Consider the following 26,674-nt stretch of genomic DNA (forward strand, 5'->3'; position numbering starts at 1 on the left):
TTTTAGCAGCTTTAGCAAACCAAAACAGTAATTTACCTGCATAATGCTTAGTTGTGTAGAGCTGATACTGACTGCCTTTCAATAATTTTACTAACTAATCAGCATCTCTACCATAAATAAAAATAATAGAAAACAAAACAAACTAATTCTACAATGTGTTAGTAGTACTGGCATTAAAAAAAAAAAGAAAACAAAGCTGGATGGAGCATAATACTACCAACAAAATTGAGTTAACAGTTACCAGTGAATTTCATTTCTTGGACTTTTACTACAAATCAAGTAAACTTTGTTAACAAGTTGAAATGTTGATGAAAAACTTCAACTCTTAAAGGTAATCCATTAAAACCAACCTCGCTATCTCTTCTCGATGAGCAGTCCAGTCTCGGATGTAGTCTTCCTGTTCTTTTATCCGATGCTTGAATGAAGAGCTAGCAGGCATTGCTGATCCAGTGCTCTGCAATCGAGTGGTTTTCAAGGCTGGAGAAGTACGTAGACGGGTATGTTTAGGGGAATTACGGTTTGATCCAAATTCATCTTCTGAGGTGGAAGCATAATCAGTAGGAAAGCGCCTCCATCTTGAATTTACTAAATTAGTTTAATTATTAAAAAAAGAATTACTATGTCATCTTTTAAAGGAGATAAAATAAAAAGTATGACTTCAAAAACATCATGAGAGCACACACAGCACAATTTTCAATAAGTGACATACACATACCTCACAAAACCATAAGTAAACTACGTCTTTGAAGAAACATTACACTTTGGTGAATTAAAAACAATGAATAATTAAAAACAATCAAAAGACTGTTTTCTGTAGTGTGGTGAGGAAACATTCAGATGAAAAATCTAATGATAAACAACTAAGCAAGCTCTATTCATAAATGTTTAACATGGCTACTTTTTAAACGCAAATATTTATTCTCATTTGAGTGAAGATATGGACTTTTTAAATGACAGCAACAACAACAACAAAAATAAAAACAAGGGAAAAGATCTCCTCATGCCACATGGACTTTCAACATGGAGATGGTAAAAATCCTCTTTTCCCCACATACAAATGTGCATAATTCCTGCTGTGGAAATTATGCCTTTATGGCAGAAAAAAAGCATTACCTCTGTCATTCAACATCCTGTTATGCTATCGTTGAAAAAAACTTTTTACATGGTAAAAAACACAATAAAGCATCTTCAGTACAACTCTGCTTCTCTGACACTGAAAGCATATGGTGAAAATAGACAATGGCATAAAAACCTACAAAAAGCAGACCCCTACAAGCTATTTTTGCAACCACTGACATTTAAGGCACAAGGAGATACTGTGAATAGCCACATTAAAGTGAGTGATACTCACTTTTTTAAGGTTAGTAAAGACATTTTAAAAATGGCATTGCTGACACATTTGGAAAATCAGAAGACAGATTAATGCAGACAGTTCCCTACTACTGTTAGTATGAGAATCAAAGATACAAATAATATGTGAAGCTTAAGCACAGGCCCTAAACAGGGAGATCAATAGTTAATTCAGGGTAAATTTCATGAGGGCAGGCACTATGTCTGTTTAATCCACTCATGGAAACCTAGCACTTAGCAGAGTATTTGCCTAACAATGTCCAATAAATATTTTTGAATAAATGAATAAATTCCTGGAGACAGAACATGTTTTTCTCCAATAAGTAAAAACCTAGTAAGAAGTATGAGATGTTTTTAGTGGTTAAGGTGACCAATGAGTTACCATTTCTTAAAATAAGTTCCAATTGCCATTTATACTAGAACAGTTACCCACACACCCTCTTTAATAGAAACTTACCCTAAGCAGTGTCCAGAATTCCTTCATTTTATTCATTAGAAATTTTTATACCTTTCTGTCTTTTCCCCACAAAACTACATTTTTGCCTATGCTAAGGCTGAATTGGCTCTCAGCCAAAATTTACATACATCGCCAGAGGAGTTGGAATAAAAACAGAAATCTACAATCAGAAATATGCCATAATTAGAGCCTACCCATTTGCCCTTTTTGTCTGGTCCTACTTGAAATTCCTGGGGATTTGGAACTAGATTCATGACTATGAGAGAATGAACAAACGTAGAAAACTCAATGCTCTCCATAAAAGTATATGCAAATACATACACAAGACTCTGGATAATTAATCATAGTTTTTGAAGGAAGGGCTTAAGTACATCAATCCTTATTATTCATGGATTCTGTTTCTGCAAATTTGCCTGTGAGTAAAATTTATTTCTAACCCCAAAATCAGTACTAGCAGCACTTTAGTGGTTATTTGCATGGTGAAAACTTTGAGTTGCCTGATGCTTATGTTCCCAGCTGAAGTTGAACAAGGCTCTGCCTACTTGTTTCAGCTTTCATACTGTAAACAAGTGTCCTTTGTGCAGTATATTTATAGTGGCATGTTTTTCATATTTTTGTGATTTCTGTTGGTGATTTCACTATTTACAATGATTCCCAAGAGTAGTGCTGAAGTGCTGTCTGGTGTTCCTAAGTGCAAGGCAGTGATACGTCTTATGGAGAAAATACGTGTATTAGATAAAACTTTGTTCAGGCATGAGTTTTAGTGCTGGTGGCCATGAGTTCAACTTTAATGAATCAACAATATGTGCTAAATAAAGTGTTTTTAAACTGAAATGCTAATAAAATAAGGTGATATATTGATTGGTTGATAAAAATGTTGTGTCCAGAGGCTTGCAGGAACCTAACCCTGTATTTCTCCTAGAGCAATGGTTCAGTATTTGCTAATTCAGTATTCACAGTGACTTTATGGAATATAACAATCACAAATAATGAGAACTGACTATATAACTTCTGATTTTAACACTGGAAGATAATTCATTAACATAGAAAATAAATACTTTTACCATGATAGAAACTTAGTCATTTCTAGACATTTCAAAAGTTCCATGATTGAACTGAGTCTTGAAAACAATAAATGAAAACAAGTTGAAAAGTCTTATTTATAAAATAAAAAATTGCCATGTATTAGTAAGTTATGTATTTTAGAACACAACTTAAAGTTTAGAAACAAGAGCAAAGAGGTTTTAGAAGAAAATAGAAACATGGCAAACAAACTATCAGATTGTTCTTTTCAATAAAGGCATTTCATTAAAGGAGAAATGTGTATGTATTTATTTTTATACCTAGAATATTTTCCATAAAAGACATAAATATGAAAAAGAGCATTTGTTAAACTAATTTTCCTATTTTTGGTTGGGAAACTACAGTCACAATACCCATAATGGAAAATTGTTTGGCGAGATACAAAACTAGTAACAGAATTTTAACATATTGTAGCAGATATGAAAACATAAGCAAATATGATGGAACCAAGTATGTTAATTTAGAGCAAATTTAGAAAGAATAGAACTAACAACAGATATATTTCATGAGTGGCAGAGTACAATGAAAGCAGACTGAATAATTGGGTCTCAAATTCTATTAATGTACATTAAAAGTCAGGTGAAAATAAGTAAGTAAAGCCACACTAGAAATAACTTTTTTTTTTTTTTTTTTTTACCTTTGTCTGTTTGTTTCCTTCCCCTATTTTTCTACTCATCCATCCATAAACTAGACAAAGTGGAGTGTGGTCCTTATGGCTTTCCCAATCCCATTGTCACCCCTCATAAGCTACATTTTTATACAACTGTCTTCGAGATTCATGGGTTCTGGGTTGTAGTTTGATAGTTTCAGGTATCCACCACCAGCTACCCCAATTCTTCAGAACCTAGAAAGGGTTATCTAAAGTGTGCGTAAGAGTGCCCACCAGAGTGACCTCTCGGCTCCTTTAGGAATCTCTCTGCCACTGAAGCTTATTTCATTTCCTTTCACATCCCCCTTTTGGTCAAGAAGATGTTCTCCGTCCCACGATGCCAGGTCTACATTCCTCCCCGGGAGTCATATTCCACGTTGCCAGGGAGATTCACTCCCCTGGGTGTCTGATCTCACGTAGGGGGGAGGGCAGTGATTTCACCTTTCAAGTTGGCTTAGCTAGAGAGACAGGGCCACATCTGAGCAACAAAGAGGCATTCGGGAGGAGGCTCTTAGGCACAACCATAGGGAGGCCTAGCCTCTCCTTTGCAGCAACCGTCTTCCCAAGGGTAAAACCTGTGGTAGAGGGCTCAACCCATCAAACCACCAGTCCCCTATGTCTGTGGTCATGTTAGCAACCATCGAGGTGGGGTAGGCGAATACCCCTGCATTCTCCACAGGCTCCTCAAGGGGGCACTACATCTTTTTTTTTTCCTTGTTTTTCTTTTTTTTTTTTTTTTAACTTTCCCTTCTTTTTTAAATCAACTGTATGAAAAAAAAGTTAAAAAGAAAACAAACATACAATAAAAGAACATTTCAAAGAGACCATAACAAGGGAGTAAGAAAAAGACAACTAACCTAAGATAACTGCTTAACTTCCAACATGTTCCTACTTTACCCCAAGAAAGTGACCTAATATAGCAACATTTCTGTGAACTTGCTCCTACTATATCCATCAGAAATTAACAGACCATAGTCATTCCTGGGCATCCCCAGAACGTTAAATAGCTTATCTGTTCTTCTTGGATTATTGTTCCCCCTTCCTTAATTGCTCTCTATTGCTAGTTCCCCTACATTCTACATTATAAACCATTTGTTTTACATTTTTCAAAGTTCACATTAGTGGTAGCATATAATATTTCTCTTTTTGTGCCTGGCTTATTTCGCTCAGCATTATGTCTACAAGGTTCATCCATGTTGTCATATGTTTCACGAGATCGTTCCTTCTTACTGCCGTGTAGTATTCCATCGTGTGTATATACCACATTTTATTTGTCCACTCATCTGTTGAAGGACATTTAGGTTGTTTCCATCTCTTGGCAATTGTGAATAATGCTGCTATGAACATTGGCGTGCAGATATCTGTTCGTGTCACTGCTTTCCGATCTTCCGGGTATATACCGAGAAGTGCAATCGCTGGATCGAATGGTAGCTCTATATCTAGTTTTCTAAGGAACTGCCAGACTGACTTCCAGAGTGGCTGAACCATTATACAGTCCAACCAACAGTGAATAAGAGTTCCAATTTCTCCATATCCCCTCCAGCATTTGTAGTTTCCTGTTTGTTTAATGGCAGCCATTCTAACCGGTGTTAGATGGTATCTCATTGTGGTCTTAATTTGCATCTCTCTAATAGCTAGTGAAGCTGAACATTTTTTCATGTGTTTCTTGGCCATTTGTATTTCCTCTTCAGAGAACTGTCTTTTCATATCTTTTGCCCATTTTATAATTGGGCCGACTGTACTATTGTCATTGAGTTGTAGGATTTCTTTATATATGCAAGATATCAGTCTTTTGTCAGATACATGGTGTTCTAGTTTGCTAATGCTGCAGAATGCAAAACACCAGAGATGGATAGGCTTTTATAAAATGGGGGTTTATTTCACTACACAGTTACAGTCTTAAGGCCACAAAACGTCCAAGGTAACACATCAGCAATCGGGTACCTTCACTGGAGGATGGCCAGTGGCGTCTGGAAAACCTCTGTGTGCTGGGAAGGCACGTGGCTGGCGTCTGCTCCAAAGTTCTGGTTTCAAAATGGCTTTCTCCCAGGACGTTCCTCTCTAGCAAGCTTGCTCTTCTTCAAAATGTCACTCACAGCTGCACTCTGCTCAGTCTCTTTGAGTCAGCATGCTTTATATGGCTCCACTGATCAAGGCCCACCCTGAATGGGTGGAGTCACGCCTCCATGGGAGTATCCCACCAAAGTCACCACCCACAGCTGGGTGGGGCACATTCCAAGCAAATCTAACCAGCACCAAGACGTCTGTTCCACAAGACCACAAAGATAATGGCATTTGGGGGACACAATACATTCAAACTGGCACATTCCACCCCCTGGACCCCAAAATGACATTATCTTTCCAAATACAAAATACATTCATTTCATCACAATATCACAAAAACTTAAACCATTTCAGTAACAAAAGTTAAGTACAAAATCCCATCAAAATCAAATATAGGGGTGGTCAGTCCTAAGGCATACTTTTCCTTTAGCTTGGATCTGTGGACTTAGAACAAGTTATTTGCTCCCAATATACAAAGGAGGGACATTCATAGGATAAACATTCCCATTGCCATAAGGAGAAACAGTAAAGAAAACAGGGTTAACAGGAGCAAAACAGTTCCTAAAACCCACAGGACAAAGTCCATTAGATTTCAAAGTCCGAGAGTCATTTACAGAACAATGTTGCATCCTTGGGGCTTGAGAGAGTGGGAGCCTAACCCTTCCCAAGGGCCTTTTCTGCAGCCCGTTCCTCTCCAAACACTTAGGTGAGTGCTCCAACATTTCCACACATTGGGGAGACCACCTTCTCAGCCCCACCCTCCTCAAACATCGGGGCAGCTCCCGGATTCCCTTCCATCTCCGGGGCACACGCTCAACCCCTTCAGAACAGTGTGGTGGCAGCCAGGCTCTCCCCAATTCCCTGGGAATGTGCTCCACCCTCTTTGGGGCTTGGGGTGGCAGGACATTTCCTGAGCAACGAGGCGGAAGGCCCGCCCTAGACCTCCAGGGCAAACTCACCCTTTCCCTGCGTGTGGGCTGCTCCGCTCTCTCAGCCCTAGACCTCCTGACTCCAGACCTCAACCTCCATGGCTCTGTCTTTGAAGAGATTTTTCCTTTAATTTCTTCCTTGTCTGTCTCCTCCAGTCCAGACCGGCAATGGCTCTGTCTATAAAGATCTCGCAAAAATTCTGTTGGCTTTGCATGAAGCATGCAGGGGTCAAAGCCATCAGACAATAGGACTTTCCACAAATCCTTTCTGGATAATTCCATCTCCAATCCTGGCTTGTACTGAAATGGTGGCTGGGTTCCATGTTTGGTTACATCCTCACGTTGGGCTGTAGCTTCTGGGATTCCACCCCCTGGAAGCTCGTAATTTTCCAAGCCATCAGTTTCTGGTTTCTTGGAACCCAAGAGTTCAGTTCTAAGTTTATCTCTCTCTGCTCGCATTTTACTATAAGCTGCAAGGAGAAGCCAGGGTATATCTTCCACATGTAGTCTAGAGATTTCCTCAGCTAAGTATTCCAGGTTGTCACTTTTAAATTCTTCCTTCAATCTGACACCAGGACTCAATTTTGCCAAATTCTCTGCCACTTTAAAACAAGGATCGCCTTTCTTCCAGTTTGCAACAACACATTCATCATTTCTGCTCAAGTCCTCATCAGAAGTATCTTTAGAGTCCATATTTCCATAAACAGTCTCTTTAAAGCAGTTTTGGCCTTTTCTATCAAGCTCGTCCCAATTCTTCCAGAATCTTCCCCTTATCCATTTAAAAAGCTGTTCCAACATATTTGGTATTTGCAAACTCAGCAGCAAAAGCACCCCACTTCTCTGGTACCAAAATCTGTTCTAGTTTGCTAATACTGCAGAATGCAAAACACCAGAGATGGATAGGCTTTTATAAAATGGGGGTTTATTTCACTACACAGTTACAGTCTTAAGGTCACAAAACGTCCAAGGTAACACATCAGCAATCGGGTACCTTCACTGGAGGATGGCCAATGGCATCTGGAAAACCTCTGTGTGCTGGGAAGGCATGTGGCTGGCGTCTGCTCCAAAGTTCTGGTTTCAAAATGGCTTTCTCCCAGGACATTCCTCTCTAGCAAGCTTGCTCTTCTTCAAAATGTCACTCACAGCTGCACTCTGCTCAGTCTCTTTGAGTCAGCATGCTTTATATGGCTCCACTGATCAAGGCCCACCCTGAATGGGTGGAGCCACGCCTCCATGGGAGTATCCCACCAAAGTCACCACCCACAGCTGGGTGGGGCACATTCCAAGCAAATCTAACCAGCACCAAGACATCTGTTCCACAAGACCACAAAGATAATGGCATTTGGGGGACACAATACATTCAAACTGGCACACATGGTTTCCAAAATTTTTTTCCCATTGAGTTGGCTGCCTCTTTACCTTTTTGAGAAATTCCTTTGAGGTGCAGAAACTTCTAAGCTTGAGGAGTTCCCATTTATCTATTTTCTCTTTTGTTGCTTGTGCTTTGGGTGTAAAGTCTAGGAAGTGGCCTCCTAATACAAGGTCTTGAAGATGTTTTCCTACATTATCTTCTAGGAGTTTAATGGTACTTTCTTTTATATTGAGATCTTTGGTCCATTTTGAGTTAATTTTTGTGTAGGGGGTGAGGTAGGGGTCCTCTTTCATTCTTTTGGATATGGATATCCAACTCTCCCAGCCCCATTTGTTGAAAAGACCATTATGGCTCAGTTCGGTGACTTTGGGGGCCTTATCAAAGATCAGTCGGCCATAGATCTGAGGGTCTATCTCTGAATTCTCAATTCGATTCCATTGATCTATATGTCTATCTTTGTGCCAGTACCATGCTGTTTTGGCAACTGTGGCTTTATAATAAGCTTCAAAGTCAGGGAGTGTAAGTCCTCCCACTTCGTTTTTCTTTTTTAGAGTGTCTTTAGCAATTCGAGGCATCTTCCCTTTCCAAATAAATTTGATAACTAGCTTTTCCAAGTCTGCAAAGTAGGTTGTTGGAATTTTGATTGGGATTGCATAGAATCTGTAGATGAGTTTGGGTAGAATTGACATCTTAATGACATTTAGTCTTCCTATCCATGAACATGGAATATTTTTCCATCTTTTAAGGTCCCCTTCTATTTCTTTTAGTAGAGTTATGTAGTTTTCTTTGTATAGGTCTTTTACATCTATGGTTAAGTTTATTCCTAGGTACTTGATTTTTTTAGTTGCTATTGAAAATGGTATCTTTTTCTTGAGCGTCTCTTCAGTTTGTTCATTTCTAGCATATAGAAACATTACTGACTTATGTGCATTAACCTTGTATCCCGCTACTTTGCTAAATTTGTTTATTAGCTCTAGTAGCTGTATCGTCGATTTCTCAGGGTTTTCTAGATATAAGATCATATCATCTGCAAACAATGACAGTTTTACTTCTTCTTTTCCAATTTGGATGCCTTTTATTTCTTTGTCTTGCCGGATTGCCCTGGCTAGCACTTACAGCACAATGTTGAATAACAGTGGTGACAGCGGGCATCCTTGTCTTGTTCCTGATCTTAGAGGGAAGGTTTTCAGTCTCTCACCATTGAGTACTATGCTGGCTGTGGGTTTTTCATATATGCTCTTTATCATGTTGAGGAAGTTTCCTTCAATTCCTACCTTTTGAAGTGTTTTTATCAAAAAGGGATGTTGGATTTTGTCAAATGCTTTTTCAGCATCTATTGAGATGATCAATTGATTTTTCCCTTTTGACTTGTTAATGTGTTGTAATACACTGATTGATTTTCTTATGTCGAACCATCCTTGCATGCCTAGAATAAATCCCACTTGGTCATGGTGTATGATTTTTTTAATGTGTCTTTGGATTTGATTTGCAAGTATTTTGTTGAGGATTTTTGCATCTATATTCATTAGGGAGATTGGCCGGTAGTTTTCCTTTTTTGTAGCATCTTTGCCTGGTTTTGGTATTAGATTGATGTTAGCTTCATAAAATGAGTTAGTTGTGTTCCATTTTCTTCAATGTTTTGAAAGAGTTTGAGTAAGATTGGTGTCAGTTCTTTCTGGAAAGTTTGGTAGAATTCCCCTGTGAAGCCATCTGGCCCTGGGCATTTATTTGTGGGAAGATTTTTGATGACTGATTGGATCTCTTTGCTTGTGATGGGTTGGTTGAGGTCTTCTATTTCTTATCTGGTCAGTCTAGGTTGTTCATATGTTTCCAGGAAATTGTCCATTTCCTCTACATTATCCAGTTTGTTGCCATACAGTTGTTCATAGTATCCTCTTATAATTTTTTTAATTTCTTCAGGATCTGCAGTTATGTCACCTTTTTCATTCATTATTTTGTTTATATGGGTCTTCTCTCTTTTTGATTTTGTCAGTCTAGCTAGGGGCTTGTCAATCTTGTTGATCTTCTTAAAGAACCAACTTTTGGTGATATTTATCCTCTCTATTGTTTTTTTGTACTCTATGTCATTTATTTCTGCTTTAATCCTTGTTATTTCTTTTCTTGTACTTGGTTTAGGATTGGTTTGCTGTTCATTTTCTAGCTTCTTCATTTGATCCATTAGTTCTTTGATTTTGGCTCTTTCTTCCTTTTTAATATATGCGTTTAGTGCTATAAATTTCCCCCTTAGCACTGCTTTTGCTGCATCCCATAGGTTTTGGTATGTTGTGTTCTCATTTTCATTCGTCTCTATATATTTAGCAATTTCTCTTGCTATTTCTTCTTTAACCCACTGATTGTTTAGGAGTGTGTTGTTTAACCTCCAGGTATTTGTGAATTTTCTAAGTCTCTGATGGTTATTGACTTCTAATTCTATTCCATTGTGGTCAGAGAATGTGCTTTGAATAATTTCAATCTTTTTAAATTTATTGAGGCTTGTTTTATGTCCCAGCATATGATCTATTCTGGAGAAAGTTCCATGAGCACTAGAAAAGTATGTGTATCCTGGTGATTTGGGATGTAATGTCCTGTATATGTCTGTTAAATCTAATTCATTTATCAGATTGTTCAGGTTTTCAGTTTCCTTATTGGTCTTCTGTCTGGTTGATCTATCTATAGGAGAGAGTGATGTGTTGAAGTCTCCCATAATTATTGTGGAAACATCAATTGCTTCCTTTAGTTTTGCCAGTGTTTCTCTCATGTATTTTGTGGCACCTTGATTGGGTGCATAGACATTTACGATTGTTATTTCTTCTTGCTGAATTGCCCCTTTTATTAGTACGTAGTGGCCTTGTCTCTCAAATCATCCCTGCATTTGAAGTTTATTTTATCTGAGATTAATATTGCTACACCTGCTTTCTTTTGGCTGTAGCTTGCATGAAATATTGTTTTCCATCCTTTCACTTTCAGTTTCTTTGTGTCCCTGTGTCTAAGACGAGTCTCTTGTATGCAACATATTGATGGTTCATTTTTTTTGATCCATTCTGCGAATCTATATCTTTTAATTGGGGAGTTTAATCCATTTACATTCAACATTATAACCGTGAAGGCATTTCTTGAATCGGCCATCTTATCCTTTGGTTTATGTTTGTCATATTTTTCCCCTCTGTCTATTAATATCCTTTATTGTACCCATACCGAATCTCTTTAGTACTGAACCTTTCTCCAAGTCTCTCTGTCCTGTCTTTGTTTCTCTGTCTGTAGGGCTCCCTTTAGTATCTCCAGTAGGGCAGGTCTCTTGTTAGCAAATTCTCTCAGCATTTGTTTGTCTGTGAAAAATTTAAGTTCTCCCTCAAATTTGAAGGAGAGCTTTGCTGGATAAAGTATTCTTGGCTGGAAATTTTTCTCACTCAGAATTTTAAATATATCGTGCCACTGCCTTCTCGCCTCCATGGTGGCTGCTGAGTAGTCACTACTTAGTCTTATGCTGTTTCCTTTGTATGTGGTGAATTGCTTTTCTCTTGCTGCTTTCAGAACTTGCTCCTTCTCTTCTGTGTTTGACAGTGTGATCAGTATATGTCTCGGAGTGGGTTTATTTGGATTTATTCTATTTGGGGTTCGCTGAGCATTTATGATTTGTGTATTTATGTTGTTTAGAAGATTTGGGAAGTTTTCCCCAACAGTTTCTTTGAATACTCTTCCTAGACCTTTACCCTTTTCTTCCCCTTCTGGGACACCAATGAGTCTAATATTCGGACGTTTCATATTATGTATCATATCCCTGAGGTCCATTTCGATTTTTTCAATTTTTTTCCCCATTCTTTCTTTTATGCTTTCATTTTCCATTCTGTCATCTTCCAGGTCACTGATTCGTTGTTCAACTTCCTCTAGTCTTGTACTATGAGTGTCCAGAATCTTTTTAATTTGGTCAACAGTTTAATTTCCATAAGATCAACCATTTTTTTCTTTAGTCTTGCAATGTCTTCTTTATGCTCTTCTAGGGTCTTCTTGATTTCCTTTGTCTCCTGTACTATGGTCTCATTGTTCATCTTTAGTTCTTTGAGTAGCTGCTCTAGGTGCTGTGTCTCTTCTGGTCTTTTGATTTGGGTGCTTGGGCTTGGGTTATCCATATCGTCCGGTTTTTTCATATGCTTTAGAATTTTCTGTTGTTTTTGGCCTCGTGGCATTTGCTGAACTTGATAGGGTTCTTTTAGGAATTGTAGACCAATTGAAGTCCTTATCTCTAATTTATCAGATCTACAGCTTCGTGGAGTACACTTTCTCTAACTAACCAGCAGGTGGCGTCCACGAGCCACCTGTTCTCCACAAGCCAGTTGTCCCCTGCTTAGCCTTTTTGGTGAGTGGGGGAGTGAGTCTTGTGGGGTCCAATTGGTGTACCAAGCTTGCGTGTGTAGTTGGTGTTGCCTGCCCTGTATATGGGGCGTGTTTCTGGGCAGTCAGGGAGGGGGGGGTGGCTCTAACAATCAAATCTCCCTGGTGATCCTAGAGTTTTAAAGCTGCTGCAATAGTCTAATCCTTCAGTTCAGTCCTGCCACAGTTTGTCTCTGCCACTGACCCACAAGTCCTTGGTATTGGCGTATGGCTCCTGAGACTTGCAAGTGGGCCCCTCTTCCAGGCCGTGCACCCCGGTCCTCTGTTGAGGGATGACTGTGCTATGTCACAGGTGAGTGCCGTCCTCCCAGGGCAGTTCTGGGCTGCTGGACTGTGTAGGGAGGCTCCCAGTGTGCTGAAATGATGGCTGAATGGGGCTTTGTTAATTCACACTGCTCTACCTTCCCAACTCTGGGACAATCAGCTGAGGTTGCAGGGAAGGCTAATGTCCACGCCCAGTTTTGTGGTGTGTGCCTGTTATTTGAAGCACTTCCGTCACACTGGGTTGTGTGGGGCAGTTCTGGGCTATGGGGCTGGCGATGGGCAGGAGTGTTTCCTGTCCACCAGGATGATGGCTGTGAGCGGACACCCCCCTTTTCTTGGGAAGTTGTGGTGTTTAGTTAATTTTCTCAGCCACTGGATTATTGCGTTTTGTCTCAGAGCTCTCCTAGTTCTGCTCTTGACTTGACCTGCCCAAATTGCAAGTCTTTGAAGCTTTCTGTACTGGGCTTCTTAGAGTAATTGTTTTAGAAAAAGAAAAAAGGATTAAAAAAAAACAAAAACAAACAAACAAAAAAAACGGGCCCTCCTCAGAGATCTAATGGGTTATTGAAATGCTAAGAGACAAAGCAACCAGGGCCATTAAGGAAAGGTCCACAGGGCAGAGAGATCAGCTTTTCTTCAGGATTTGCATATGCGCCTCAGGGCCCTTCCCCTTTCTATGTTCACCAGAACTCCAAAAATCCTCCGCTTTTATTTTGGAGTTTTTCGTGTTGTTTTTTTTCTATGCCTGTCTCCTCTCTGCTGGGCTGGCTGCTCTCAGATTCTCTGGTGTCTGGTCTCAGTCTATCTATGGTTGGAGTTTGAATCAGTAGAATGAGTTTCCGATAAGGGCTGCCACTGCAGTTCTCCCTTCTCCTTCCCGGAGCTGACAGCCCCTCCTCCCACGGGACTGAGCCTGGCAGGGAGGGGCGCGGGTCCCCTGGCCGCAAAAACTTACAGATTTCGCTGATCTCAGCAGTTCCACGTTTTCATGAGTGTTTTATGAAGTATGCCCAAAGTCAGATTGCTCTGTGGTGTCCAGTCCACGCAGTTCCTGGCTTTCTACCTACTTTCCTGGAAGAGTAACTAAAACATACAGCTCACCAGTCTGCCATCTTGCCCCGCCTCCAACTTTTAATTATCTGAATCTTGATATTGGAAAACAATTATATTTGCGGGGGGGAGGGGTAGTGGAGGGAATAAAAGAAAAACTCCTTTTTCTAAAGAAGTTCATAAACTTTTCACCTATTGTTACAGGTTGATCTAGAAGCCAGTAAGAAAAGTGACACTTTGAATTATAGCTTCAAAAAGGAAAAGTAATCAAAAGAATAAATCATATTATAAAACTCAAAGATAAGATCTTTAGGTTTGTCCTCTGAAAACTGAGGGCAGAATGAGAGGATAAACAAAAGAACACGAATAAGTAGGGTATAGCAGAGAAATGAAAATATGATTAATAAATCTTCAATATATAGAAAATATATTACACATGGTGTACTATGCAGCAAAACTCAAGTTGGACACTTAAAACAGCAAGGTGGAAAAGGGACTGGGAAAGGGGAATTTAAGGGCAGGGCCTCTAACTTGTTAACTGATTTCTCAAAGAACTTTTTAAATAATTTTTGCTCTCTTGACCACTGCTTTTAAACTATAGCAACCATAAATTTTATCTGAAGAAAACTGCCTACAATATGCAGGTTAATCACATGGAACTTCAAGTTAGAATCTTTTAACTTTCTCCAAACCTACTTATATCATAGAATTTTAGTTGTGGAATGACCTAACACATCAAGTAGTGCAAATTCTTCAATAGACAGAGAAGAAACAGGCCCAGTGAGGTTTAAAATCACAGTGTAAGACAGGTCTACTAACACCTAGAGTTCAAAACTCATTCTTTGCTATTCCAAGTGGGTTACAATTAAATGTTGGAATCTCTGATTTTTTTTAAATATTCCTAACTAGATTAGTTTTTTTTTTTTTTTTTTTTAAGACATCTGTAATGTTTCAAGGAATGACAGTTTTTCTGATTTCTACCTGTGGGAAACGTTGAATAAAAATTTACTTCTTCCTCTTGAATTTCATTCCTCTTAGAAAAAAACACTTCTAGAATTAAACTTAATTTTATATAAGAAAGGATAGATCAGTATTGCAAGGCACTTCACATAGATCATTAAGTTGAAAATTTGTACTGAAGGTATCTGAAACACCAGCCTCTTAAGAGGTTTCTTGTTAAAGTGTTGGATAGCATATTCTTCATCATATATTAAAATGAGAGCAAGTTCCAAGATGGGCTTAATTACTCTTGCAGTTCATTTGAAACTTATTTAATTATAAAATGCATTTTAGTTATAAAATTATGTCATGTTCATGAATCATGTAATAATGTGGATGAACCTTGAGGACATTATGTTGAGTGAAGTTAGCCAGAAACAAAAGGACAGATTCTGTATGGTCTCACTAATATGAACAGACATTAATGAACAAACTTTGGGAGTTAAAAGCTGACAACACAGGCGACCAGGAGATAGAAAGAGGGCAGAGATCAGCCATTTGATGCTGAAGGACTACAGAATGCTTAGGATTGATTGCATAGATCCAGAAATAGATAGCATAATACTGTGTGATGGTAGCACGGTATTGTAAGTACACTGAACAAAGATGTCTGTGAGTAAAGCTGAAAGAGGTGGGATAGGAGAATGTATGACACCAGAGGTAAAGATAGATGATAAAGACTGGGACTGTATAACATGGCAAAAACTGGAGTGGCCAATGACTGTTACTAAATATACAAATATAAAAATGTTTTTGCATGTGGGAAAGCAAATGAATGTCAACCATGGAGGAATTTGAAAAAGGGATGGTATTCAGGAAAAAACATAATCAAAGCAAACTGGAGTCTATGGTCAACAGTAACATTGTAATATACCTCCATTAAATGTAACAAAGGCAATATGCCAATGCTAAATGTATATGACAGGGGGATATAGGGGAGCAGTATGGGATTCTTGGTAGTGGTGTTATTTGCTGTCCTTAGTAGTATATTGTATTATATGACATGCTATTTTTTTTTTTATCATTTTTTATTATTGCTAAAAAAAAAAAAACAATTTTTCTTGTAGTAATCAGTATGTTCAAGTGCTGATTGTGGTGATAAATGTACAACTGTATGATGATACCATGAACAACTGATTGTACACTGTGGATAAATGTATGGTATGTGAACAGAACTCTATAAAATTGTAGGAAAATATATATATAGGAGTAAAAGTGTTGGAGAAAACATGGTGAGAGGGATGATGCCTCAGCAATATGGACTAACTACAATGTGTAAACTCAGAATTGAATCTTAGAACATAGCCTAACGTGGACACAATAATTGTAATAGTCCCTAGATTGTAAGCTCTTACACCAGTTAACTCTATCCCTGAATTTTAAGGCCTATCTCTAAACTTTGAGATGCTGATCCCCTAGTGTATACCTGATTGTTCTCTGGAACAATGCATATCTCTGAGACACCTGAAACTCAGAGCTAGAGCTCGGCAGATATGAATGTCAGTATTAGTGCATACAGCCACTGTCAAAAAAAAAAAAAAAAAAAAAAAAAAAAAGCTGAAAAAGAGCCCAGACTTCAATTAGTGATATGAATGAAGCAGGTCTGGTTAAGACCAGGGCAAGCCAGGCCAAAGGACAAAGGTTGAAACTGATTGTGTTTTAAAACTTCAACTTTCATATGAGACCAAGGGAATAGGTATCTATTTGGTACAGGATCTAAATTTTCTAAAAGGTACAACTCTACAGTCGATTTGTTCAAACACCACAATTGCATGGAACTTTGAACAGGAAGTGAGATACGGTAGGTTAGTATAGGCTGGAGTGAAATAGTGACACATCCCAGAGCAATTTGGGCAGATAATAAAAAATATATTTACAGCCTCCCCCTCCCCAGCCCCAAGGATCTGGGGGAACGTGTGGATGTGTTGGACATCCTCACCTGGACTGATGTTGATGTTGTCACAAACATTGGGACTAGCGGTTTGATGTGCTGAGCCCTCGAGCATGGGACTTGCCCTTACAAAGCTCATTACCACAAAGGAGAGTCTAAAGTTGTATGTAATGGTGCTTAAGAGTCTCCCCGAGTACCTCTTTGTTGCTCAGATGTGGCCCTCTCTCTCTCTAACTGAGCCATCTCGACAGGTGAACTCGCTGCCCTCCCCCCTACGTGGGACCCGACTCCCAGGGGTGTAAATCTCCCTGGCAACGCAGAGTATGACTCCCGGTGATGAATGTGGACCCGGCATCGTGGGACTGAGAGTATCTTCTTGACCAAAAGGGGGATGCAAAATGAGATGAAATAGTTTCAGTGGCTGAGAGATTCCAAATGGAGTCGAGAGGTCACTCTGGTGAACATTCTTATGCACTATACAGATAACACCTCTTAGGCTTTAATGTATTGGAATAGCTAGAAGTAAATATCTGAAACTACCAAACTCCAACCCAGCAGTCTGGACTCCTGAAGACAATTATATAATAATGTAGATTACAAGGGGTGACAGTGTGATTGTGAAGACCTTGTGGATCACACCCCCTTTATCTAGTGTATGGATGAGTGGAGGAATGGGGATAAAAACTAAAGGACAAACGGGGTGGGATGGGGGGATGATTTGGGTGTTCTTTTTTCACTTTTATTTTTTATTCTTGTTCTGGTTCTTTCTGTTGTAAGGAAAATGTTCAGAGATAGATTGTGGTGATGAACGCATAACTATGTTATCATACTGTGGACAGTGGATTGTATATCATGGATGATTGTACGGTGTGTGAATGTATTTCAATAAAACTGAATTTATTAAAAAAAAAAAAACAAGCAAGTTAACAAGACATAAAAAAAAAAAAAAAAAAAAAAGAAAAAATATGCAGAGCCCCCTTGAGGAGCTGGTGGAGAATGCAGGGGTATTGGGCTTCCCCACCTCAATGGTTGCTGATGTGCTCACAGACATAAGGGACTGGTGGTTTGATGGGTTGAGCCCTCTACCACAGGACTTGCCCTTGGGAAGACTGTTGCTGCAAAGGAGAGGCTAGGCCTGCCTATAATTGTGCCTAAGAGCCTCCTCCCAAATGCCTCTTTGTTGCTCAGATGTGGCCCTCTCTCTCTGGCTAAGCCAACTTGGAAGGTGAAGTCACTGCCCTCCCCACTATGTGGGATCAGACACCCAGGGGAGTGAATCTCCCTGGCAACGTGGAATATGACTCCTGGGGGAGGAATGTAGACCTGGCATCGTGGGATGGAGAACATCTTAACCAAAAGAGGGATGTGAAAGGAAATGAAATAAGCTTCAGTGGCAGAGAGATTCCAAAAGGAGCCGAGAAGTCACTCTAGTGGGCAATATAGACAATCCTTTTTAGGTTCTAATGAATTGGAATAGCTAGCAGTAAACATCTGAAACTATCAAACTACAACCCAGAACCCATGAATCTTGAAGATGATTGTATAAAAATGTATCTTATGAAGCATGACAATGTGATTGGGAAAGCCATATGGACCACACTCCCCTTTGTCTAATTTATGGATGGATGAGTAGAAAAATGGGGGAAGAAAAAAAAAAAGGCACCCAGTGTTCTTTTTTACTTTAATTGTTCTTTTTCACTTTAATTTTTATTCTTATTATTTTTGTGTGTGTGGTAATGAAAATGTCAAAAATTAATTTTGGTGATGAATGCACAACTATATAATGGTACTGTGAACAACTCAATGTATGCTTTGTATGACTGCATGGTATGTGAATATATATCAATAAAATGAATTGAAAAAAAATTATGTCATGTTTCTTCTCGTGGTAGTAATAAACTACTATATTCACTATAAAATAGTATATTCATGATGTCAAGAGAATTACAAAATGAAAAAGTTATCAAGATCATGTATCTGTGAATGCTTTTTTCTTTTAGTGTTAACCAAAACTTCTTTGGCCTGAATACACAGTCACATCTACAGATTTAACAAACACCTTAAAAAAAACAAACATTATATCTTCATACTTTGTTTCAGAATATTTTAGTGGGAAATTAAACTACAAGCACATTTTACATTGTACATTTATGTGCATGCAGCAATAAGATTTTATGGGGAAAACACATCCCTGACAATGTTTTCTATCAGCCTTTGACATGGAGGAAGAAATAGCTCAAGCCATGTTTGCCCAACATATGGTTCTTACCATCCATAAAATTTGAACATTAGAATAAAAAAGGGAATGCAAATAACCAAAAAAAAAAAAAAAAAAAATTTAAGGCCATTAATATAATCTTTCCATTTTTTAGGGAATGTGCCTTAAACACAATGAAAACCAACTGCTTTATTTTGATAATTTAAGGTACTTAATTTAAAATTTATCTTCCAAAAATAAATCTGGAACCTCTTCCTAAATTATGCTTATTTTCAATGTATTTCTTTAATAATCAATAATTTTAGGAACTTTAAACATAATAATTTCTAAATAATGCCATGATAGTTATTTATTACAACTTAATATTGAAGGAATTTGGGGGGCAGGGGGAAACTAGATAATCAACTCCTAAAGGAAATTACATCAGAGCTAAAGAAACACAAAAGTACTTGTACCATAAATTTTACTGTCAAAGATTTCCATTCCTCTATTTTTGTCATAGACATTTCTTTAAAAAAATGTGAATTTTTTAAAATATGGAATTTGAAACATTACACAATTATCTTTACATATGCCAATTTGGATAATACCACAGGCTCTAGGTTTAGGCATTTCCAAGATCTTCACAGTTTACAGTGGGCAAAGCAATAATGACCATTATGATTTCATATTTTTAGAATGTATTTCAAAAGCTAAGAGTTTTTATTTTCTTTTTTCATTCAAGATATTATTCTTTTCTGAAATAGAAAGGTCATAATATCAAAGACATCTCAATTAGCAAAATCAAAAAGGTATGTTTATTTTTTTTACTACCTACCCAACACAACTCTTTTAATGTGTTCCTGCTGAATGAAAGATCTGGCCATTGTCCTTCTAGATAAGACATAATACTGTAAAAGGGACATTTTGTATATGCCCCTGAATATAGAATCTTGGATCGCAATATGGCTTTAAGCCCTTAAGACAGAACAGAGAACAAGAGCAGATTTAACAGAATTATAGACATTAGAGTGAACAATACCAAAACCTTTATATCGACCTTGTAAATAATACTCCTGATAATAATCCAATCGATTCTGGCTATCTTTTGGAAGCTTGCAAATAAGTAGGCCCTTAGAGGCTATTTTTCAGAGCTAGAATAGATGTGGTAGAAAAGCCACGATTGGAATTAGGAGACTCGGGTTCTCATCCTGCCCCTGACTTAGCTATGTGACCAGGACAGGTTATCTAATCTCTTGGCCTCAGTTCCTTAACTGAAAAACTACAGATAACCTATGCGTCCAGCTCTTGAATTCCACGATTTCAATGCTATTAAGTACAAAGAAGGCCAAACTCATGTACCTCAATTTGCCCTATGAATTTTCAATAAGGAATCTAAGATAATTTCTGGATGTAGAAAATTGAATGTTTATCAAGTTCTATATTTGAAGATGCAGAAAACAAAATTTATCTTTAAAGACATACAGAATATGGCATCTTATAGCTCTTACTTGGACTTGCTGAAGTAATCATATTTGGTTTGAATCTCAAATAAGCACCTCATGTTAAACGCTGAGGAATAAAACCAGACCACTTATGTGTTAAGAGCTAGTCAACCAGTACAGAAGGAAGAGCTGCTCCATGCTACCTGGTAACATACAACTTTCATTACAGTTTATATTTAAACAATGCAATGTACTTAAATAGAGATGAGGTGACCAAACAAGCAGTGTGGGAGATGAAATTTTGTCAGCATACACACCACAGAATGCAGCACAAAGGAAATGTGAATCGAAGAGGTAGAGCCATAAGGAAACAACAGAATAACAACACTGGATTAACATAAACCAAAAGATAGTTACTTTTAAAATACTTAGCAATAAATTCATTAACCCCCATCCAAACCCTGACACGTGGAAACAAGAATGAGGGAATTAAGGAAAAAACCATCTATCCTTTTTGGATCCATGATCATATGCTATCTATTTTCAGCCTATATCCATTCCTTCCACAGACTATGATCATCATCATCACCACACCCCTCTGAGCAGCAGAGAGAAGGAAAGGTGAAAGGAGCAGAGGAAAACAGCAGTGAAGTGAGGAGGAATAAAAAGTGGAAAAAAAAAAAAAGAAGAAGAAAAAAAAACCCCACATACTAAGTACCATTAGATTGGGGTCTTCTAGGATATACTGTAGCATACATAAACCAACTAAAAATAAAGATTGCATACCAAATCTTTCACACTAAACTCAAGACCTAGGACTCCTTCTCCTTTAGATGCTTGTAGACCAACAAAAATCCTACATCTTCAAAGACTTATAATAGCTGGGCTCCTCCCCTGGTCTTTTCAGCCACACCCATGAATGAGGTTGATTATGAAGTCATGAGACCATACTTAAAGTATACACACAAAAATCTACCTAATTACTCTTTGGCAACACATGTATCCTCAGTGGCTTGAGCTCTGAATATGAAGTACTTGAACAACAAATACGCCCAAAACAGATAAAGTCTTGTGGGCAGTTAAGTAGTTTTTCTAATTATTATGTTTAACTACATCTAATTATTACATTTGCATGCTACAACAGCACCTCAAAAGATAAAAGCTCAGTTAAATTCCGATAGCCCAGTCTGATCCATATGTGCTGAGTGACTGCCCCCTGCATCCATCTCCTTCCACTGAAATAAATTAAGGGTTAGCTTTCACCTGCCCCAACCATAAACTGATTTAAGTTTAAAAACTATAAATAAAAGATATGAGATTTGAAATAAGTAGGGAAAAAGGGTAAACTATAGATTTCTTTTAGTTCTGAAAGAAATGACAGCTTTATTCCAAAGGCATTGTTTTTATTCATATTCTTAAGGACTTTGAATTATGAGGATATTTAAAGGTTAAAAACATGCTTTTAGAAGCACAATGTTAATTATTATTTAAACCAGATAATTCCTAATTTAATTTTGACACACAAATCCAGCTTACTTCGCCAAACAGGCAGTAAAAACTCCTAAATCAGTTTAATGGAATCGAATTTTGAAACCACTATTTTGTCCTAGGTCATAAATTAGAGGTCTGCATAAATGGGGAATTTTCAATTAAGCTAAATACAGCAATCAGTTTTTATAGGAAAAAAAATTCTACGTAACTTTCTGTTGAATGTTTTGGGAAGACAAAAACTAGACATTTAATTTTTTCAAAAACAATTCTCAAAAAACAGAAGAAATACACTTATAGAAAGTTTGGATCCAATTTACCTGAAGGAGAGCCATGCGCTGAGGTCATACTTTTGACCTTGGAGTCTGATAGTCGAGAGATACTGTTAGCTCTAATTCTAGGAGAAAATTTATCTGATGGTACTAATCTGGCTCCACTTCTAATGATGGCTTCTGCTGTACGTGAAGAGGCACTACTTCTAGATATTGTTGCTTCAGAGTCACTACGTGCCGATAATGAACCAAGCCTTGTTCTACGAGGCTGAGCCAATAAATCAATCCTAGAGACGTTACGTCTTCCTGTAGGAGGTTTTGATGTAGAACTTGTTGTGGATACCTCAGAAGCAACAGATGCTTTGTCAGCATCAGCAAGTTCACTGTCTGAAGCTTCACCAAGTCGTGCTCTGCGTAAGAGGGAAGTCCTGGTAGGTCGTGGCCTTGGAAGAGTGGTCGATTTACTGGATGAACCAGATGCTACAGAAGTCTTAGATTTAGTAACTTTGCTTCCTTCCAGTTTGAAATGTGTATGTTCATCTGTTGAGGTAATTGGAGTCCTTCCATGAGATTTACAAGAATAAGTTTCCTGATCAGATGACATAATATCAGAGATAGCAGAATGAGGTACACTAGAGGTTTGGTCATCATCTGTTAAATCTACTGAAGGCTGCCTTATTCTTCCACTGGATTGCACAAATTTACGACCATCTGCCCTTGAACCTACATCTGTGGAACGACTTTTTGTTTTCTTTTCAATCTTTTCTCTAGCACCTGAAGATGCTTTTGTAACATCTTTGGAAGGAGAACCTGTGGAACACCTATCTTTATAAAGGCTGGTGAAACTCTTTCGTTTCTGGGTTGACTTTCTTTCAGTTTCTCCAGTAACCAGACTGATTGTACTAGCTGTATCCACATCAGATTCTGGTGAAATAGAATTGTCTCTGTTATAACTGGGAGTATCTGGGCCTTCATCAGTTTTATTATCTTCACGCAGTTTAGCTTCTAGAAAAGCCATTACTGCTTCTGTATCTTTTAGAATAAGGGTTGTGTCCATACTAGAATCAGTATCCACAGAGTCACTTCTTTCTCGTGTTTTACTTGTAGATGTTAATGCTGAGGAAGGGGGAGTAGATGTCATCTGTTTATTTATATGTGGAATAAGTTCTATGGGTATGTTTGGGCTAGGTTTTTCTATAGTGAAGCTTCCTTGTCGTACTAATGACTTGGAGGATTCCTTCTTATCTCCTCCCTTTGGAGTTTGACATTTTAGAATTTCCTCAGCTTTTCTTCTATTGCCTTCATTTTGAACAACTCTTTCTCCTTTGCTTGCAGAATGTCCTGTAGTTTTTTCTTGAAGCTGTGACTCTTGTTTAAGAGATTCCTCTCTACATTTATCTATCTGACCTAAAACATTTTTTGAAGAAGACAATTTAATGGGTGTCCACTGTGCCTGCTCCTTTTGTTCTTGTTGCTGAATTTTAGCTAGTGTTTGCTTTACCAAAGAAGCCTCCTTATCAGTTTCACTTTTCTCTTTTCCAGGAGAAGTGCTGCCTAAGTGAAACAGGGTTTTATTATCTCCACCAGTTTTATGAGTGTCACCATTTACCACCCTGTTCATTTTATTCAAGGCTCTGTCAGTATCTTGTTTATCTTTCTCGGATACGTGTGTTGGTGTTTCTTTCTCCTGAAGTTCTGTGTCTTGTTTCTCTCCTATCTCTGATCGCTGTGTTATAACCTTTGCTCTTGAGCTCTCAAGAAACTTTTCTTCATTTGGAAGCTGGGGAAGGGTTCGTCTCCTTCTCTCTCCCTGACTAGGCAAGGAAGTTGCTGAGCCAGTACTTCTCATTGAAATGCCAGATTCACTGATATCTGTATCTATAAAAAAAAAACCACAAAGACGGAATTCATTAGAGGGAAATGAATATTATATTACATTAGATTTTGAAGTGTAAGCTAAGAAATGACTTAAATATAAAATAAAAAGATTTGTAAATAAATGAGCTAACACTGTGATAGCATGGTTTAAAAAGCAAGAACAATCCCAAACTGCAAAAATAGGCAGATTATTAATAAAAGACCAGGAAAGCAAACTGTATGAGATGAAAATTAGGGCCACCTCATCATAAACCTACATTTATTGTTCCTTTTGTCTTTTAATCTGTTTTATGGCAAAACATTTCACTGTGTTCAGTCTTGCTTTGGTGACTTTTCCCATCCTGAAGGTTTTGTTCAAGAAAACAGACTGGAACTAGTTTATTGTAGAATAGCACAAATAATGCTTAACAAACTTTGTTTATTTGCTATACTCTCAATTACACAGTACAGAATAATAACATTCCCAGCTTTTAATAAGTATTATTATCTACCTGAAAGAATTAAGTTTGGATTTCCTAATTAAAACAGAAAACTCAGAACATTAACAAGGGTTTAAAAGAATTCTAAAGCTGATTATAATATGTTTTTTTAAAAAGGTAGCAGGACATATTATAATTTTACAAACAGTGATTTTTAAATTAGGGCATTCTGGTATATTGTGCGTGGTGTGTACCCCAGGATCATGATCTTAAAGCTAATCCATTCCTGTGGGTATAAAACTATTGTTTTTGATGAGGTTACTCTGGTTAAGGCATGGACCAAGGTGAGTCTTATTCGTCTTACTGGAATCCTTTATTAATTGGATGAATACAGAGAAAAAGACAGAAAGCCAAGGAAGCAAGCAGCTGAAAGCAAGGAAACCCTTAAGAGAAAGGAGAGACCAGCAGACGTTGCCATATGCCTTGCCATGTGGCAGAGGACGCAAGTATCGGCAGCCAGTCTTTGAGAAGAAAGCATCACCTTGATGATGCCTTGATTTGAACATTTTCATGGCCTCAAAACTGTAAGTTAATAAATTCCCACTATTCAAGTCAAAACCGTTTCATAGCATCTGCTTTCAGCAGCCTAAGAAACTAAAACATGGGGCCTCATGCAGAAATAGATGATCAACTTCTTTTGTTTCCACTAGTTAGAAGCCAAGGAAAAAATACATATTTTGATTTTTCCATGTAAGGGGATTTGAGAATATTTAAGGAGGATTCTCTTGACTGTTAATAACTGAATGGATTTCTGAGAAACAGGATACATCTTTTCAGGGAACTATAAATTAACATTAAAGCATTCTAATATTTTAGGGATAAATGGGGAAAAGATACTCAATTTAGCTTAGCTGGGTCTTTTTATCCTTTATAATTCTAAAAGTTTAACATTTAAATTTTATGGCAACACAATGGTTACGATGTAGCGAAACACCTAATAAATTTACTGATTTAACTTTAATTTAGCAACTAACCGTGTTATCTTATTTTCTTATTTATTTTTTCATGTGTATATGACTTATCTCCTAAATACCTAACATGTAATAAGTATTTTATCTTTTTATTACTTTTCTAGCATTTCTCACACTTTTCACCTGCAAATAAACACTCAAATATATATTTAACGAGAGCATTTTAAGATTTAACTGGATTTATCACCTTATCTAAATTATTTATCTAATTTATTTGTCAATTATTTTTTTAACTAGGATAGAATTTGGGCTTTCATAGCTAATACTTAATAGGCTCTTTAGTAAATTTATCTAGCATGTGTCTAATTCCTTTGCTTGCCAAACTTAACTAGCTTATGTGAATAAATGTACAAATTACTGTTCTTACCAAATATTTTTTGTACTATCAATTACTTCCAGTTTCCATGATAAAAAACGATATAATTTTTATATAGTATGACCATTGCTTAAATGCTTGCTGAAAATGTTTGCAAAATTCTTAAAACAGTTTGCTGGGCTGTCACAAGCCAGAGAGAAAATAAATTTCCATTTCCATTTTCAATAAGAAAAAAATTAATAAGAATAAAGCAAAGAAGCCAAATACAAATTCTCCTTGAAGGTTTTATTTTTAATTAAAAATGTAAATAACTGAATAGGATAAGATAATGAAATGTATTAGAGGCATATAATTGGGTGGTTTTTTTAAAAACAAACATTATATTTTCACATCAGCTCACAGAATTATAATCAAAAGACTGTAAAAAATCACATTACTTAGATTTGTAAGAGATGTATTACGTAAATTCTATTTCATTGAATGATGGCACAAAGTAGGTACTTGACAATTATCATTTGTTATATTAATTAATGGGCTATGTCAGACTGGCTTTAGTCTTACTTTAAGTATTTCATTTACTGTATGCTTTATCTACTTCATCTCTTTTCCTTCTTTTAATGTTCAGTTAGGATTACACATTAATGATACATGCATTATTAGTCCAAAAAAAATCTCATTGTGTAGTATGAGCATGAGAGTAATACATGAACATAGTTTAATTGGTTTAATTTACTTAGTTTGTTTTTGAAAAACTGTGATGCTTGAGGAGGAAGCAAGGAAGGGAAAGAAAAGAAAATACCATTCTCTAAAGAAATAGGTGCAGACAATTCAATTATCCTTTCTTCTTGATCATGCCTTGTATGATTGGCAGCCAAACTAGCCCACTGTGAAACCCAACGTTTGTTTCCAGATGAAGATTTGCATTCCTAAAGAACAATGAGAGAATGAAATAATGTAGTCTGTTCAAATCTGATTCTTAGGAAACAGAATTCCGTTTAGTCACATTAACCTGTGAAAGAAAGCAATATTTAAACCTCAAGTTACTATATGATCATTTATTAAATTTCCTCATATATAAAGAGAATATTCTCTAAGGATCTCCTTTTAAGTATGCAACATTTCATTCTTACT

The 26,674-nt window shown here is 37.4% G+C and overlaps 1 protein-coding gene across 13 annotated transcripts in view; it reads right to left on the minus strand.

Annotated features, from left to right (window-relative positions):
• CEP170 (centrosomal protein 170) overlaps nt 1-26,674 on the minus strand; it is a 183,741-nt gene that overhangs the window by 42,757 nt on the left and 114,310 nt on the right. For 11 of the 13 annotated variants that reach the window (XM_037822177.1, XM_037822171.1, XM_037822156.1 and 8 more), the window contains 3 exons: nt 26,343-26,469; nt 21,948-23,777; nt 351-585 (listed from right to left, as the gene is read on the minus strand). In XM_037822177.1, coding sequence (XP_037678105.1) covers nt 351-585; nt 21,948-23,777; nt 26,343-26,469 — 2,192 coding nt within the window. The remainder of the gene's footprint in view (nt 1-350; nt 586-21,947; nt 23,778-26,342; nt 26,470-26,674) is intronic. The other 2 variants (XM_037822184.1, XM_037822143.1) reach the window with 1 other exon arrangement.

The sequence above is a fragment of the Choloepus didactylus genome, chromosome 2 (genome assembly GCF_015220235.1).
Source record: "Choloepus didactylus isolate mChoDid1 chromosome 2, mChoDid1.pri, whole genome shotgun sequence".
NCBI classification, from domain to species: Eukaryota; Metazoa; Chordata; class Mammalia; order Pilosa; family Megalonychidae; genus Choloepus; species Choloepus didactylus.